The 18,881-nt window shown below is 44.6% G+C and overlaps 1 protein-coding gene across 1 annotated transcript; it reads left to right on the forward strand.

Moving 5' to 3' along the window:
- The first annotated feature begins 5,096 nt into the window (after positions 1 to 5,096).
- On the forward strand, positions 5,097 to 18,056 carry MYCBP (MYC binding protein). Its single transcript, XM_048825580.1, has 5 exons — positions 5,097 to 5,198; positions 5,378 to 5,450; positions 12,477 to 12,525; positions 13,397 to 13,526; positions 17,962 to 18,056. Exons 1-5 carry the CDS (start codon positions 5,184 to 5,186, stop codon positions 18,004 to 18,006), a joined length of 312 nt encoding a protein of 103 aa, XP_048681537.1. The 5' UTR covers positions 5,097 to 5,183; the 3' UTR covers positions 18,007 to 18,056.
- The last annotated feature ends 825 nt before the right edge of the window (positions 18,057 to 18,881 follow it).

Below are 18,881 nucleotides of genomic sequence, written 5' to 3' on the forward strand. Positions count from 1 at the left end.
AGCAAATAATTAAGCAATCAATTTGCAAACACCTAGAAGATAATAAGGTGTTAAATAACCGTCAGCATGGATTTGTCAAGAACAAATCATGTCAAACAAACCTGATAGCTTTCTTTGACAGGGTAACAAGCCTTGTGGATGGGGGGAAGCAGTAGATGTGATATATCTTGACTTTAGTAAGGTTTTTGATACGGTCTCCCATGACCTTCTCATAAACAAACTAGGGAAATACAACCTAGATGGAGCTACTATAAGGTGGGTGCATAACTGGTTGGAAAATCATTCCCAGAGAGTAGTTATCAGTGGTTCACAGTCATGCTGGAAGGGCATAATGAGTGGGGTCCCACAGGGATCGGTTCTGGGTCCGGATCTGTTCAATATCTTCATAAATGATTTAGATAATAGAGCTGTTTCAGAGTAGCAGCCATGTTAGTCTGTATTCGCAAAAAGAAAAGGAGTACTAGTGGCACCTTAGAGACTAACAAATTTATTTGAGCATAAGCTTTCGTGAGCTACAGCTGCGATGAAGTAAGCTGTAGCTCACGAAAGCTTATGCTCAAATAAATTCGTTAGTCTCTAAGGTGCCACTAGTACTCCTTTTCTTTTTAGATAATAGAGAGTACACTTAAAGTTTGCAGACCATACCAAACTGGGAGGAGTTGCAAGTGCTTTGGAAGATGGGATTAAAATTCAAAATGATCTGGACAAACTGGAGAAATGGTCTGAAGTAAATAGGATGAAATTCAGTAAGGACAAATGAAAAGTACTCCACTTAGGAAGGAACAATTAGTTGCACACATACAAAATGGGAAATGACTGCCTAGGAAGGAGTACTGCGGAAAGGGATTTAGGGGTCATAGTGGATCACAAGCTAACTATGAGTCAACAGTGTGCCTTCCAGTTCTATGATTCTATATGTGAGGCACACAGTTTTAATAATACTTAACACATAATACTTAGATGCATACCACCGTAAGGAGAGCCATAGAAAACTCCAAAATATGTTATTTTGAGATATGTATGTTACATTCAGGTCTCATGCATATGGTGATATTTCTTTAGAAAAACAGAGAGAGAAACAAATGTTCCCTTTGTGTTTGCTCTTTTTGTCTACGCATTGTCATGTGGTAGGAATTATATTAAATTCTATGTTCCGTGCTACTTTTCCTCAAACATGGGAAATATGGTAATAGTTGTAAATAATGAAGCTTTAAGATTGGATTTTCAGAACTGCTGAGTACCCACAAACCTCACTGCAGTTAATGGGTGGGTGCTCCTCAACTTTGAAAAGCAGTCTGTTTTTTTTAAATAAATATGAAGAACCAAAATATACCTCTCTATAGAAATAACTGCAGAAGGGGCACTGGGGCTTGGAGCTGAGAGAGAGAAAGGTATTTGACCTTACAGAATTTTTTGCAATCTTTCCTGTCAAGAGAAAGGACCTTGGAGGCTTAAGATGACTAAGGTATGGAGGCAGGATGAGGACCCCCAGTTCTGGAGAGGGTTAGAGTCACTTGCTGCTATTCTCGACCTACCTGGTCCCTGATAGCATGGTTCTTGAAGGGTACATGTTACCATTACCCAGTTCCCCAGTGCCTACGCAAGACCCCTATTCAAGTAGCATTAACTCATACGCAGGTGAGTGAATATCTGCTGCCTCTGGAGGTGAGAATACTGTGTTCAGCTGACTCCATACAACCCCACTCATAATCTCTGCCACAGATTTCCTGCGTGACCTTGTCAAGTCACTTAGTTTCTCTGTGCCTCATTTCCCAAACTGAAGAATGGGGATAATAGTACTACCTTCCCTCACAAGGATGTTGTGAGGATAAATACATTAAAGATGGTGCGGTGTTCAGATACTATGATGATGTGTGTGCGGAGAGGGTGTATCACTAACTTAGCTAGATAGCAGGGGTTTTCAAAAGCTGCTCACATAGTAGTATCGGGCCAAATTCTGGAGTCTCCATGGATACATCTACATAGTCAATGGCTGGAAGCCTCCCAGTTTGGGTTGACAGGCTTGGGGTTGTGGGGCTAGTGCTACCAGCATGGGCTCTGACACCCACTCCTATCCTTAGGTTTCAGAGCCTAAGTGTGAGTGTGTCGACCAAGTCTGGGAGGCTTGCAACTGTGAGCTGTATAAATGTACTTCATGTGAACTTAATAGGAGTTTTAAGAACATAAGAACAGCCATACTGGGTCAGACCAAAGGTCCATCTAGCCCAGTATCCTATCTTCCAGGTGATTCAGAGGGAATGACCAGAACAGGTAATCATCAAGTGATCAACAGGTAATCAAGTTGTTTTGCCTGAATAAGGACTTCAGGACAGGGCCCTGAGGCAGTGGTCCCCAAACTTATGACATGCACCCCTCTTTAACTGTAATGTAATTATCTCCACTACTCCAATGGGAGCTGCAGCTGGAGCTGCGGCCTGGAGCCAGGCTGTGGTTGGGGCCGAAGTCAGGGCCTCGGCTGGGGCCAGAGTGGAGCTGGGTGGTGCTCCCTCCCTGCCCCATATGGGGCTGGCCCGGGCCGGGAGCTGCAGCCAGGAGCCAAACTGTGGATGGGAGCAGAAGCTGAGGCCTCGGCTGGGGCCGGAGTTGGAGCGTAGCTGGGAGCAGAGTAGGGCTGGGTGTGCTCCCTCCCTGCCCCCCATGGGGGCTGCCTGGGCCCTGCCTTGCCCCCTGTACATTCCTCCATGCTCCCCTAGGGGGGCATGCTCCACAGCTTGGGGACCACTGTTCTAAGGTGTTGTCTTTGTGGGGAAATAGCCTAGAATAGCTATTCTGTACTAGCTTACTACAATGTAGAATAAGTAGGGCCCTTCCAAATTCACAGTCCATTTTGGTCAATTTCACGGTCATGAAAATTTTTTTAAAAATCGTAAATTTCATGATTTCAGCTATTTAAATCTGAAATTTCACAGTCTTGTAATTGTAGGGGTCCTTACCGAAAAAAGAGTTGGGGGTGGTCACAAGATTATGGCAGTGGAGGTTGTGGTACTGCTACCCTTACTTCTGCACTGCAGCTGACGGTGGCGCTGCCTTCACACCTAGGCAGCTGGAGAGCAGTAGTTGCTGGTCAGGAGCCCAGCTCTGAAGGCAGAGCTGCTATCAGCAGCAGCACAGAAGTAAGGATGGCATGGTATGGTATTGCCACCCGTACTTCTGCAGTGTTGCTGGCAGAGCTGGACCCTCAGTCAGCAGCTGCCATCGTCCGGCCACCTAGCTCCGAAGGCAGCAGCGCACAAGTAAGGGTGGCATGGTATGATATTGTCACACTTACTCCTGTGCTGCTGCTGGTGGGGCGCTGCCTTCAGAGCTGGGCACCTGGCCAAGAGCCGCCACTCTCTGTCTGTCCAGCTTTGAAGGCAGTGCAGAAGTAAGGATGACAATACTGGGACCCCCTAAAATAACTTGTGACCCCCCTGCAACTCCCTCTTGGGTCAGGACCCCCAGTTTAAGAAATGCTGGTCTCCCATGTGAAATCTGTATAGTATATGGTAAAAGCACATAAAAGACCAGATTTCCCAGTGACACGTTTTTCATGGCTGTGATTTTGGTAGGGCCCTAAGAATAAATGTCCACATGGGGAGTTAGTATGGAATAGCTACTGCATTTTAAATTCACACTGTAGCTCAATGGTTCTAATCTCAACCTTTCCCGACCATTGTATCCCTTTCAAAAGTCTGAAGCCGGAGATCCACTGCCTGGGGCTGAATCATATAACTCAGCTTCACAGGCCTCCCTCCCTGGGGTGTGGGGTGCCAGGCAATTGCCTTACTTACAGCCCCCCTAAATCCATCCATCGACACCCCCCCAGGTTGAGAAACACTGATGTAGATAAGTAAAGACACACCCTGGAAGACTTCTGTGTATCCATAGGGGGTAAGCATATCCTTGGTTGAGAACCACTGCTCTAGCTTATTTTGCAATAATTTCCCTGTGTAGATAAACCCTTTCCACTTGTGGGCAGTTTATATTCTGAGTAGCATGTCTGTTAGATACTACGTAGCAAACACACAGGACCTCGCCGCCTTTTCCTTTTCAGATCACTGTACTGTAGCTTTCCTCCCCATCATGAAGAAGCATTAAAGAAGGCAAGGCAGGAACTTCTGCTCCCCTGCCATGCCAGTGATACGTAGTGGCGGCCGGCGGGCATATATAACATGCGCCCTCCCCCGCGGCGACAGTGGCAGTGATACTGAGTAGCACCGAGAATTTGTCAGACCCTGGCCACTGTAGTGACTTACATACGGTGTAGTAGCAGAGCCAGCGAGGCTGTGCAGCAATCTGTATGACGCCGTGTCCCAGCACTTACTTTTACACTGGGCGGCACCTAGCATTCCTGCTCCAAGCGTAACCACGGGGCACCGTGAGCACAGCGCCCCACATGGATAAAAAGCAGGGTGGTCGCGGCGTGGAGTGGCTAACACGCGGGCAGCTGGGTGGGAACGGCTTCGGCGGGAGGCAGCTGTGCTGGGCATGTTCTGAGGGAAGGGAAGGCAAGAGAAGGGAGCTAGCCAGGGCCTCAGGTGGGAAGGCGGGAGAAGAAGGTAGGGGCCAGGCGGGCGGCGGGAGAAGGGGGCTCGGCAGGGCCTGAGGTGGGAAGGGGACTGGAGGCTAGGCGGGCGCGGGAGAAGGGCGCTGGGCACGGCCTGAGGTGGGAAGGCGGGAGAAGGGGGGAAGGGCTAGGCCGGAGAAGGGGGCTGGGCATGGCCTGAGGTGGGAAGGCGGGAGAAGGGGGCTGGGGGCTAGGCGGGCGGCGGAAGAAGGGGGCTGGGCATGGCCTGAGGTGGGAAGGCGGGAGAAGGGGGCTGGGGCTGGGCACGGGCTAGGTGGGCCGTGGGCTAGGCGGGCGGCGGGAGAAGGGGGTTGGGCACGGCCTTAGGTGGGAAGGCGGGAGAAGGGGGTTGGGCACGGCCTGAAGTGGGAAGGCGGGAAAAGGGGCTGGACACGGCCTGAGGGGAGGAGATACAGCTCGCGGAAAGGCCCAAGGCAGGATGCCAAAAAGAAGTTGGAGGAGGGGCGGGGCGGGGCTGTGTGCCAGCGTTGCCGGTCTCCATGGTAACTGATAGGACGCTGCGTGTCTTCCCCTCCCGCCGGTAAAAGACACAGGGCGCAAGCGCGGCGCAGTCGTCATAGCGGAGGGGGTGCAGCTCGGTGCAGAGAGGGTTGGGATGGCGCATTACAAGGTGCGGGACTGCGATTTCTTCCCGGAACCCACCACCCTCTCTTGTTCCCTTTCCCCACATCGGGGAGTCTCGGTATCCCGCCGGCTGCCTCTGCGCCCTTCAGACAGGCCCGGCGAAGGCGGCTCGCCGACCCCGGACCGCCCTGCCCCGCGCTAACGTTGTTCCCATCCTTCCCTCAGGCCGCGGACTCTAAGCGAGAGCAGTTCCGCCGCTACCTGGAGAAATCCGGGGTGCTGGACACGCTCACCAAAGGTAAATAGCCCCGAGCCGCTGCCCCCAGCGCGCGGGAAGGGAAATGTCGCCCCTGCCCCGCGCGGGGGGCGAAGGTCCGTGTTCTCTTGCCCTTGTGCCTACGCCAGGTGGTTGCAGGGCCCTTTCTCTAGCAGCTGCTGTCCCCCGACCCTCGCCGGCCAGGAGTGGCAGGTGGCCAGCAGCCATTGTTGGAAATCCTGTGGGTCAAGACTTAAGATACTTGAGGCCTTATTTTGTCAGAGTACTTAATATTTCTGTAGCACTTTATATGTTCAAAGCAGAGTTCCACTTGATTTCAGTTGTAGTGTTGAGCACACCCTACTTCTGCAATTCTGACCCCTTGGCTCCTGATCCCTGGTACTCACTCCACACAGTGGGCACCTGTGAATTTTGGTTTAAGTGGCTTGTTCAGCATTGCAGAAGCAGGGATAAAATGCAGTTCTTCAGGGGGGCATTCAAGGTCTGTAACCAGGAGATTATCCTTTTTCTCCCTGTAATTCTCTGCTTTATTTGCTACACAACATCCAGCCTCTACAACAAAGGAGGCAGAGTTCTTTTTAGACAAAAGCCTCATTCACTACACAGTTCGGTTTGATTTCTGGTGCACTGAATGAGGCAGAAGTCCTGTAGGAGGGGAAAAGTATGTGATCATGTAACTAAAGAGTGTCATGCACATGCAAAAAAGGGGCACAAGCAGCCTTAATCCTGACACTTCTGCAACTTGAGACCATTACTCCTCATTCTGTCATCTGCTACCACTGAGAACAGTCTAGAGCCATCCTCTTTGGAACCCCGTTTCAGGTAGTTGAAAGCAGCTATCAAATCCCCCCTCATTCTTCTCTTTCACAGACTAAACAATCCCAGTTCCATCAGCCTCTCCTCATAAGTCATGTGTTCCAGTCCCTTAATCATTTTTGTTGCCCTCCGCTGGAAGCTTTCCAATTTTTCCACATCCTTCTTGTAGTGTGGGGCCCAAAACTGGACGCAGTACTCCAGATGAGGCCTCACCAATGTCGAATAGAGGGGAACGATCATGTCCCTCGATCTGCTGGCAATGCCCCTACTTATACATCCCAAAATGCCATTGGCCTTGGCAACAAGGGCACACTGTTGACTCGTATCCAGCTTCTCATCCACTGTAACCCCTAGGTCCTTTTCTGCAGAACTGCTGCCGAGCCATTTGGTCCCTAGTCTGTAGCGGTGCATGGGATTCTTCCGTCCTAAATGCAGGACTCTGCACTTGTCCTTGATGAACCTCATCAGATTTCTTTTGGCCCAATCCCTCTGTATCCTATCCCTACCCTCCAGCGTATCTACCTCTCCTCCCAGTTTAGTGTCATCTGCAAACTTGCTGAGGGTGCAATCCACGCCATCCTCCAGATCATTAATGAAGATATTGAACAAAACTGGCCCCAGGACCGACCCTTGGGGCACTCTGCTTGATACTGGCTTCCAACTAGACATGGAGCCATTGATCACAATCCGTTGAGCCTGACAATCTAGCCAGCTTTCTATCCACTTCATAGTCCATTCATCCAGCTCATACTACTTTAACTTGCTGGCAAGAATACTGTGGGAGACTGTGTCAAAAATTTTGCTAAAGTCAAGGAATAACATGTCTGCTGCTTTCCCCTCATCCACAGAGCCAGTTATCTCGTCCTAGAAGGCAATTAGATTAGTCAGGCATGACTTGCCCTTGGTGAATCCATGCTGACTGTTCCTGATCCCATTCCTCTCCTCTAAATGCTTCAGAATTGATTCCTTGAGGACCTGCTCCATGATTTTTCCAGGGACTGAGGTGAGGACTTATCATGTCCCCTCTCGGTCTTCTCTTTTCTGGACTAAACAAACTCAATTTTTTTCAATCTTCCCTCATAGTTCATGTTTGCTAGACCTTTAATCATTTTTGTCAGTCTTCTCTGGATTCTCTCCAATTTGTTCACATCCTTCCTGAAATGTGGCGCCCAGAATTTGACACTCCAGTTGAGGCCTAATCAGTGCAGAGTAGAGTGGAAGAATTACTACTTGTGTCTTGCTTACAACACTCCTGCTAATACATTCCAAAATGATGTTCAGGTGTTTTTTTGTTTTTTTTTTGCAACAATGTTACACTGTTGACCATTTAGCTTGTGATCCACTATGACCCCTAGATCCCTTTCTGCAGTACTCTTTCCTAGGCAGTCATTTCCCATTTTGTATGTGTGCAACTGATTGTTCTGTTTCTTCCTAAGTGGAGTACTTCTCATTTGTCTTTATTGAATTTCATCCTATTTACTTCAGACCATTTCTCCAGTTTGTCCAGATCATTTTGAATTTTAATCCTATCCAAAGCACTTGCAACCTCTCCCAGCTTGGTATTGTCTACAGACTTTCTAAATGTACTGTCTATGCCATTATCTAAATCAGTGGTCACCAACCCATCGATCGCGATTGACTCGTCAATCCTGGAGCCTCTGCTACTCGATCACCATCCCTGGGCCACTAAAAGTCACCTCCGATCCTGACTGAATGGCCCCGAATCCCTCCGAGCTCACCCTAGTGCTGCTCCAGGTGAATCAGTCAAGGAGCCAAGTTCAATCTTGCACAGTGGGACTCAGGCAGGCTGTGTGCCTGCCTGCCGTGGCCCCATGCCACTCCTGGAAGCAGCTGGCTGCTGGCATGTCTCTGTGGCCTCTGGGGTGCGGGTGTCTGTGCGCTGCCTGCCCCCGCAGCCACTGCGGCCCCCCCCCGCGGCCTGGGGCTGTACAGATGTGCCAGCAGCTAGCTGCTTCTGGGAGCAGTATGGGGCCATGACAGGCAGGCCCCGCTGTGCTGCCGACTGGGAGCCGCCTGTGCTAAGCGTCTCCCAGCTGGAGCCTACACCTCGCACCCCCTCCTGTATCCCCAACCCCCTGCCCCAGTCTGGAGCCCCCTCCTGCACCAAACTCCCTCCCAGAGCTTGAACCCCACATTCTTGCACCCTTGCCCCAGACTCAACCAATGCACACCCCACAGTTGAGAATGTTACTGATTTGTGATACTGTCTGAAGGATTTTGGATCTATAACCACAAATGACACTAATAAAAGGTACAACTCCTAAAATGTCCAGTGGAGTCTGAGTTTAGGTACATTGTGACCATATGACCCCTGCACCCAAACTCCTTCCCAGAGCTTGCACCCCTCACTCCTGCACCTCTGCCCCAAGCTCAGCCCAGAGCCCCCTCCCACACTCTGAACCGCTCAGCCCAGAGCCTGCACCCCCTCCTGCACCCCAACCCCCTGCTCCAGCCTGGTGAAAGTGAGTGAGGGTGAGCAAGTGATGGAGGGAGGGGGGAATGGAGTGAACAGGGTGGGGCCTTGGGGAAGGGGCAGGGTAGATCCTGGGTTGATCTTAAATTCGAAAAGTGATCTTGTGCGTAAAAATGTTGGAGGTCCATCTAGGTTGTATTTCCCTAGTTTGTTTATGAGAAGGTCATATGAGACCATATCAAAAGCTTTACTAAATTCAAAATATACCACTTATGCTGCTGCTTCCCCCTCTATACACAAGGCTTGTTACCCTGTTAAATCAAGTTATCAGGTTGGTTTGACCTAATTTTTTTTTTGACAAATCCATGTTGACTGTCACTGATGACCTTATTATCTTCTAGATGTTTTCAGATGGATTGCTTAATTATTTTATATAGTCATGTTGCCTGGGTGTAGCAAGTGCAGAATAGAGAGCACAGGAGAGAGTCCACATAAGGCCCCCCCGCAACTAGGAGGAGCAATTGCAATTACAGGTGAAGCAGGCTCAGAGCAGACTGAATTTTGGAGAAATTTAGCCAACAAGTGTAACACACCTCTGCTGAGCAATTTCTTGGTTCTCTGTAATTTGGGCAGACTTGTAATGTGGATGGCAAAAGACATACTCCTGACACCAAGGCCATCCATGCGCGACACACAGAGGCACTAGAGATTCTTAGTCAAATGACTGTAAGAATTTTTAACATGGGCAAAACAACTTTTTTGCCTTAATCTCATTCTTGGAAACAGCTGAACTGTTGGGTACAACTTTCCAAAAATTTCGGCATGAGGCATGCACATGGCATGTAAGTAAAATTTCAGTCCAATGGTCCATAAAGTTAAAAGTAACTATAAACAAAAGGAGTACTTGTGGCACCTTAGAGACTAACCAATTTATTTGAGCATAAGCTTTCGTGAGCTAAAGCTCACTTCATCGGATGCTGTAGCTCACGAAAGCTTATGCTCAAATAAATTGGTTAGTCTCTAAGGTGCCACAAGTACTCCTTTTCTTTTTGCGAATACAGACTAACACGGCTGCTACTCTGAAACCTGTAACTACAAACAGGGGGTCTCAGTGGAAAGTATTAAGCAACCTTACCCACAGGTCTAATTACCAGTGCTGGCTATAATCTGTGTTGTGAAAGTACCCAAATCCCCATATCTGGATTGGGGTGCCACTGGGTTAAATATTGAACAAACACAGAAAATCTGACAACTTCAGTAGAAATTCTGTGTTGGTTTTTATTCTGCCCTCATCAAAGGTCCCTATGTGTATAGCTCACAATCTAAGAAAGTCAAGCAAAATATATATAGCACTCAAGAGAAATATTTAATTCTCTCTGTACTTTTTAGTTTTGTAATTGCATAAATATCCACTTCCTCAGTCTATAAATCATGCATGGGTTTGTTTTGTTTGGGGGTTTTTTTTTGTATCTGTAATGGCAAATTTAGTCCTGATGCTTCTCCCCTCTCATTTTTGTCATAAGTGCCTAGTGAAAAAGACTATGCAAATATAGTGGTGCATAGCAAAAGTCTGTCAGAGAGAAAATAGGCATTATGCAAATGAAAACGTATCACAAAATGTTACATGTGCATACTTAAGCTTGTAGAAAAAATACGGTATCTTGAGTTTCAGGAATACTCTGTTGTGTAATTAAAGACTGCATCATAATACGTTTTCACAAGCAGACAGTCAAGGTTGCAAGTTAAACCGTGCAACCTTAACATTCTTGTTCTTTTTGAATGGGATATATACACTAATTCAAAGCGTATTATATAAAGTGTTCTCATAGCTTTCCATTCTTTAATACCATATTAGAAACAAAAAAATTAACATTTGTTTTATCTATTTCTAGTTAGCTTATATTTTCTCCTTGAATGAAAATGAAAGCAAGTAATCTCTGTTTAATTGCTTTATGAAGTGCTGCCATAGCTTTTAGGTCAAAACTATTCTGTAAAATGGAGCAGTTGGACACTCAATACTGGTATCTCACTTTGGTAGGTATATTCTACCATTTGTACCAAGTTTCAGATTATAGTGAATGTTTTGGAATGGAGCTAAATTGCACATACATTCCGTCGTTTCGTTTAAGAAACGTGGTATGAGTGCAGATCAGCTTACTTTTACTCACTTCCATGGTGAATACATATTTAGAGTGTGGAGGACACTTCACTCCACATGCAGTTTTTTTTTTAATGTGAAGTCAGTCTTTTTGCCACTTTTAGGTAAATCGGTGTGCTCCATGTGGTGGCTCTAAAGCTGCTGTTGTTCACTAACAAACTAGTCTAAAATTATGTAGCTACTCTTCAGTTAACTGATAGTGAACTCTACTAGCTAATACAGTTGTCCTGGAAGGGAAGTTTTGGAGTCCAAAATTACATGAACAAGTGTTGGGACTGTCCAGGCTAGCAAGTTAAGATGTGTTGGCTTACTTGACAATACATTAACTTGGTACCTATGACAGTGATATTCTGGTCTGTGACTGGGAATAATTTAAAAACAAAAAAACCAAGTGTGGACATACTGACCGTGATAAATGGTATTCATTTTGGCTTCATTCCAAGTCCAGAAATCTAAGTATGAATTAATCAACAGGAGAACTGATGGCTCAGGCTCTTTTGAGGATTCAGTCGTCAAAGTGTTGAACAGTGAATACTTCAGAAGTTCGTGCCTGGTGGCTGTCTTTGGTGCACATCTGTGTTAACTCAAAATATTAGTTATTGAGTACCATACTCAATGTAAGACTCTGAGTGCCCCTGGAGATGAGAACAACCTATAGATGGGTGATGGAGGAGCCAAGTGTGCGACTGTAAGAGTGCAACTGCATTCTTGAGACACCATTTAGGATTCTTGCTTCCACTTTAGAAGCAAAGCAGCAGGTGGTTGCGATTTGTTAGTTCCCCCTGATCCCCCAGTAAAGGAGGCCTGGTGATGGAGGAGAATATTGAGTTTTTCAAACTTAGTAAAGAAGATTCTGTCCTTGGCTACACTAGAGGGCTTAGTAAGGTCTCTAGTGTAGCTGCTCTAAGATGATGGGAGAGAGGTCTCCTGTTGGCTTAATTACTGCAGCCCTCAGAAGTGGTGGTAGTTATGTCAGTAGGAGAAGCTCTCTGGCCAACAGAGTGCTGTCCACACCAGCACATAAATTGGCATAAGTTATGTTGCTCGGGGGTGGCTAATTCACTCCCTGAGCAACATAATTTATGTTGATTTTAAGCTTTAGTGTAGATTACTTTTGATTACCTTTATTATAAGTGACAGATATGATAGTAGGCAACTACTTTACTGGTAGAGAATGTATATATCCTGGAACTATTATTAAATAGGTATGTATTTGATCAGTTTATAGAAAAATATAACTGCTTGAAAGTTACTTGTAATGTTTGTGTTTATGTAAGTGCAGAATTTAGTGCAAACATTTAGCTTTACAGTTCATTAAAGAATTGTTGAAAAAAAGCGTATTCAAAAGAATTCCAGCTGTATAACTGTAGTCAAAGCTTATGTTGGATGCACAGGAGTCTCTCAGTAATACTCGGCATAATCACGAATACGTGTTCATTGTCCTAATTTTTGACTATAATAAAAGTTAACTTTGTGTGTGAATGTTTAAATTCGTGAAACATCACCTTTAGAATACTAATCTGGAAGTAATCCTTTTTAAGTCTCATATGTATTACCTTTGACTACTGGTGCACATTTCAGAAATTGAACCATTTGAGGTGTTTTCTGCTTTTAACTGTTGGATGCTTTTTATTTACAGTGTTGGTAGCCCTATATGAAGAGCCAGAGAAACCAAATAGTGCACTGGAGTATCCTTTTTCTTCCTTCTGTGAATTGATTTCAGACACATGTGAGGCAAAAGATGGAAGCATAGTCCAAGGCAGATACTCGTTTGTCTCCATATTATATAAAGTAAACAAAATATTTTATTTCCATATTAAATAAGAACAGCAGCAATTTTGGGGAAATGGCACTCAGTCAACCAAGTACAATAGAGAACTGGAAATTTAGCTCTTGCATGATACAAGTCCTTACTACCAACAGCCTGAGGCTTTTGGCTTATCTAACCCAGTATCTTGGTTGGTTGGTTTTTTTGGCAGTGGCTTGTGTTTTTAATAGACTTTTGCCTTCCTTTTGGTATTAAACATTTTCTATAAGGCTATTTGCATAGGAATGCCTTCCTTTTATTTGCAGGTGTACTGCTTAGTTTGGAACAGTGTATTTTGCATAACTGCTGTTTATTACTGACAACTATCTAGTTCTTCTTAATCTTGCTGGGCTTCCTCTTTGACCTCTGCCTCAGTGAATTATGAGGGCTTACTACACAAGTGTTTACTGTCAAATTTTCTGCCTTACAGTTTAGTATTCCCTTGTTCTTATGTTGTGGGAGAGGGTAAAAGGAACATCTTTCAGCTTTTACTTTATACTATTTTGTAACAGTGCCCTTCTCAATCTTCTTTACAAGCTAAGTAAACCTTGCTGTTCTCCTTCATTGTGTTTTAAAGGCCTGCAGACAGCCATGTTGCCATCTTCTTTAAAACAATTCTGTTTGGCTTTTTTCTTAACTGACATATCTGGTGTATCCTGTCAGTCTGCCCTTATGTCTTGCTCTACCAGCGTTGTAGTTTATTCAGATTCAGGCTATCATTTTTAAGTGAAGAAACACTTAACTTTTATTAGCTTTCTGAAGCATCATATAGGAGCTGCAGCTCCAGAAAATCCAGAAGTAGAGGCCCTTCGCCTGGAAGTGGCAGAGATGAAAGAAAAATATGAAGCTGTGTTGGAAGAAAACAAAAAACTAAAAGCAAAGGTAAATATTTGAGTCTCCATTGCTGTATCTTCTTAAAATGTAAAAGAAAAATACAGTGGTATTAGCAAAAAGAAAGAGTACTTGTGGCACCTTAGAGACTTAAATTTTTTGAGCATAAGCTTTTGTGAGCTACAGCTCACTTCATTGGATGCATTCAGTGGAAAAAAAATCACTGGTATTCGTTACTGTATCAGTAGTCAACATTCATCAGTGATAATGCAGTGTCACTTTGTGCAAGTCTCAGAACAAGGGGAAAGCCTGATAGGCTCTTGGTGGGGGGGCCACTCATTTGAAAAGAACACTTTTCGTGTTTTAATATGACTAACCACTCAGTTTCTTTTTCTTAACTTTCTTTAAAAGCCATGGGAAACCATTACAAGTACCAAATTCAAGTAAAATTGAGTGGAAACTATAGAATTAACTTCTTAAAAAATGGTGTAAAAATCAATCTAGATGATACTTCCCAAACAGATTACAACATTTTAAAGATGCTAACTGAAAAAGCTTCTTACAGAAAATAAATTCAAGGTGGAAGAGTCCTATTAGGTCAATGGGATCAACACCTTGCAAGATCTGACCCACTGGAGGCATTTATGTGTATGCAAAATAAAACATTTAACTCTAGTTTAAAATACCTCTAGTTCTCTGACTCTGAAAACCTTCTGAATGGATCCTGAGTGTAAACTAAGGCAGAGTCATTGTTTTGGGTATACAGACTGCCTGCACCTCTCAGCTATCTAAGTAGGGTATCTGTTCTTAAACCAAATTATATTTGAGACAGATTTTTCAAATAATTCATTGTACAGTTACCATAGTTATACAGATCCATAACTACACATGCAAATAGCCACATAAAAGAGGGGCAGAAACAGTGCTGGTCCTGAAAGTGTGTGACATACTTTTTCCCATGCAGTGACGCTGTTTTCTACACTAACTTTACTTACCAAATGACTAGTTACTACATACTATGTTTTACCTTCTACAGCTTTTGATCATGCAAGCTTTTTTGCATGGATTATGGGACTGCCCACAAAGAAGCCTGAAGCCTGCAAGCTGCTATCTTAGTACACACCATATATTATCAGTGGTAGTTCCACGATAGAACAAAGGCACTATTTGTCCATTAATTGGTCCAGAAAACACCTACTTAACAATAAACTCATTGGTCAGATTTAATGATCTCTCCGTTAAATTTGCTGTCAAGACATATATGCATAAGAATGGCCACGCTAGGTCAGGCCAGTGGTCCATCTAGCCCAGTATCTTGTCTTCTGACAGTGGCCAATGCCAGATGCCTCAAAGGAAATGAACAGAGAAATTATCAAATGACCCATACCCTGTTGTCCAGTCCCAGCATCAGGCAGTTGGGGGCTTAGGGACATCCAGAGCATGGGGTTACATCCCTGACCATTGGCTAATAGCCATTGATGGACCTATTCTCCATCAACTTATTGAATTCTTTTTTTAACCTAGTTGTACTTTTGGCCTTCACAACATCCCGTGGCAACAAGTTCCACAGGTTGACTGTGTTTTGTATGAAGAAGTACTTCCTTTGGTTTGTTTTAAATCTCTTGCCTATTAGTTTCATCAGGTGACCCCTGGTTCTTATGTTATGTGAAGGGGTAAATAATACTTCTCAATTCACTTTCTCCACACCATTCATGATTTTATAGACCTCTATCATATCCCCCCTTAGTTGTCTCTTTTCCAAGCTGAACAATCCCAGTCGTCTTAATCTCTCTTCATATGAAAGCTGTCCCATACCCTTAACCATTTTTGTTGCTTTTTCTATTTTTTTCTTGTATCTTCTTTGAGATAGGGCAACTAGAACTGTAACAGTATTCAAGGTCTGGGTGTACCATGGATTTATATAGTGGTGGTATGATATTTTCTGTCTTATTTTTCTCTTTTCTAATGGTTCCTAGTATTCTGTTAGGGTTTTTTGTTTTTGTGTCTTTTTTTTTTTTTTTTTACTGCTGCTGCACATTGAGTGATATTTTCAGAGACCTATCCACAATAACTGGAGGATCTTTCTCGAGTGGCAGCTAATTTGGACCCCATGGTTTTGTATGTATAGTTGGGATTATGTTTTCCAGTGTGCATTACTTTGTATTTATCAACTTTGAATGTCATGTGCCATTTTGTTGCCCACTCACCCAGTTTTGTGAGAGGCCTTTGTAACTCTTCACAGTTGACTTTGGACTTAACTATCGTGACTAATTTTGTATCACGCAAATGTTGCTGCCTCACTGTTTACTCCTTTTTCCAAATCATTGATGAATATGTTGAACAGCACTGGTCCCAGGACTCATCAGGGGAGGGGAGGGGAGGAGGATGCCACTATTTACCTCTCTCCATTCTGAAAACTAGCCATTTATTCCTGCTCTTAGTTATCTGTCTTTTAACCAGTTGCTGATCCATGAGAGGACCTTTCCTCTTATCCCATGACTGCGTAGTTTGCTTAAGAGCCTTTGGTAAGGGACCAGGTCAGAGGCTTTCTGAAAGTTCAAGTACATTATATCCACTTGATCACTCTTGTCCACATTTGTTTTACAGTAAAAAGGCTATAAGTATTTGACTTGAACATTCTGCTGAGTCAAGCTGCCATGCTTATCTAAATGGTCCTGGCTTGGGTTAAAATGGGAGTGCTTCCTTGAGGGGAAAAAATTAGATGGGTTGTAGGAGGAGCATGGATGTAGTTTATTGCAGCTGGCAGGCATTTTTTTGGTCTCAGATGGCTTAAAATGAGAGTAATCTGACTTTAGCAGAAGGGGGACTTTCCTATGAAAGTGGTCTAAGAGATCTGATAAACTCATTTGGTAATGAGGGCTGAATTATACCTTAGTGTGTGGGCTAGTTACAAAGTTTTGGGCCATATGCCACAACTCTGTGAAAAGGTGCAAGAGGCTGCCCTCGGCAGTAACCAAGTTTGTTGGGGAAATCAGGAATGATTCAGAGTGCCATTAGGACCAACAATTTTTCTGCTCTCATTTCCTTGTATCTCTCCTCCCTCTGTATCTCTGAAATTTTTCTCCTTATTGATTAGTACTTTCCCTTCTCCCCTCCCATCTGCTTTTTATGCACTTTACCTCTTTTGTTCCATCTGTCTTTTTTTGTCCTGCACAGTCACCCATTCCCCTGGATCTTTGAGTTTTGTTGGGTTTCTGAATGGCAGCAGAACAACTTTACATGAGAGGATTGTGGAGCAAAATCATGTTCTAATCAGTTTCTTTCATTAGTCTTTTAGCATGCAGAGCATTAAAGAGGAAACATTTATTTTCCCTTTCCATTAAGTACTGTAGCGAGTTTAAGTAACTAGCAAGTTTCCCTTTTCAGTTGGGTGCCTGTGTAAAGACCTCTGTGCACAGGGGAAAACCTGCTAATCTGAAGAAAGTACATGTAATTAACTGAAAAGCAAAACTTGACTAAGATCCACTCATACAGTCCAGAAGTTTTATTTTGTAGCTAGCTTGGTATGCAAAAGACATGGAGCACTGTTTCAGCAGCTGTTGCTGGCAGCACACTGTGATAAGTTTAATCCAACATTATTTGTAAATGCCAGATGAATATTTCGATCAGACTTGGAATTTCTAACCCATAAATGAGAAACATTTTAAATGCAAAATTTAAAACTGAATGGCAGATTCCAGATATTCTAATATTTACTTTCATAACCTTCCCTATGTCTGGGATTCTTTTCAAAGGGTCTGGTGAAATCTACTTCGTCTTCAGCTACCTAATTTTTATACCTATGCATCTATAACTGTAGAATTCAGTGTGTATTTTAAGTGGCCAAATTATCACTAAATCAGTGTGAAGTTTTGATCTAAGGTTCTGATGGTAGGTTTGTCCTCTATTTTAAACTTGGAATAGTCTCATGAATAGCTAATCCCAATTCTAGTGGTGGCAGTCAGACTATTTTACTCCAGCATATTTCAGTACAGCATACAAGAATGTAGGACGCTCATTCTGCCCAAAACTAACTCAAGATGGCCAGTATTGGGCAATCACAATGTAAAACCCTCTCTTCTTTAAAGTAAGAAATTAAATATTTGTCAGTGGGAAAAACTGTCAAAAGCATTTAATAGATCTTGTGTGCTGAAATTTCCTGACTCTATAAGTCACTTAAGAACTTTTGAAAATCGTGCCGTGCACCTTTAAAAGCCTCTCTCTCTCATAGCTGCATCTTTGCACAATGCATTGTTCCCTCCCTTCTCCCGCACCCCCACAGAAAAAAGGTTTACCAGGCATGTTTGTAGTCTTTGAAAATAAGGGGACCTAAGTATTCAGTAGCAAATTAGATTTTGTAGAATAAAGCTTGCTATAAAACAACTACTCCTCTCTCCTGTTGGGGGTAAAATATGCCATCAGGGCTTTTTTAACATTCTACAGCTAACAAAATCACACTTTTTTTTTTTTTTTTTAAATTCTACAGCTGTCTCAGTATGAACCACCTCCAGAAGAGAAGCGTGGTGAATAGGAATGCTTTCACCTTTTGGATACTTACCTGAATAAAGGGCTTCATCAGAAGTTTACTGTCTTGACTTTTTTTGGATATAAATATCTTGAAACATTTCATGCAATATGTTGGCAATCATCTTACAACTACATGAATTGCCTAGGGAAGTTGTGGAATCTCCATCCTTGGAGATTTTTAAGAGCAGGTTAGACAAACTCCTCTCAAGGATGGCCTAGATCAGTGGTCTCCAACTTTTTTTTATGCCCAAGATCACTTTTTGAATCTAAGGGCAGCCCAGGATCTGCCCTGCCCATTCCCCAAAGCCCTGCCCCAATCACTCCATTCCCTCCTCCTCTTGGTTGTTCACTCTCCCCCACCCTCACTCACTTTCACCAGGCTAGGGTTGGGGTTCAGGAGGAGGTGTGGGCTCTGGGCTGGGGCTGAGGGGTTTGCAGTGTGGGAGGGGGCTCTGGGCTGAGCATGGGGCAGAGTGTTTGGGGTGCAGAAGGGGGTGTAGGCTCTGGGAGGGCATTTGGGTGCAGGAGGGGTCTCCAGGCTGGGGCAGAGTGTTGGGATACAGGAAGGGGTACATGGTGCTGGCTCTAGGAGGGGGATCAGGGCTGGGGCAAGAGATTGGGGTGCAGAGGGGGCATGGGGTGCTGGCTCCGGGAAGGGGCTCAGGGCTGGGGGTTGAGGTGCAGCTTCTCGTGGGTCAGCACTTGCCTCCGGTGGCTTTTGATCTGTGGCAGGTGCAGCAAGGCTAAGTCAGACTCCCTGCCTACCCCAGCTCCACAGGGCTCCTGGAAGGGGCCAATGTGCCCCTGGGAGTGGGGGGCACGTGGCCCTGCAAGCTGCCCCTCTGTAAGCACTGCCCCTGCAGCCCTCCTGGCCAATGG

Source organism: Caretta caretta, chromosome 19, assembly GCF_965140235.1.
Source record: "Caretta caretta isolate rCarCar2 chromosome 19, rCarCar1.hap1, whole genome shotgun sequence".
Taxonomy (NCBI): Eukaryota; Metazoa; Chordata; order Testudines; family Cheloniidae; genus Caretta; species Caretta caretta.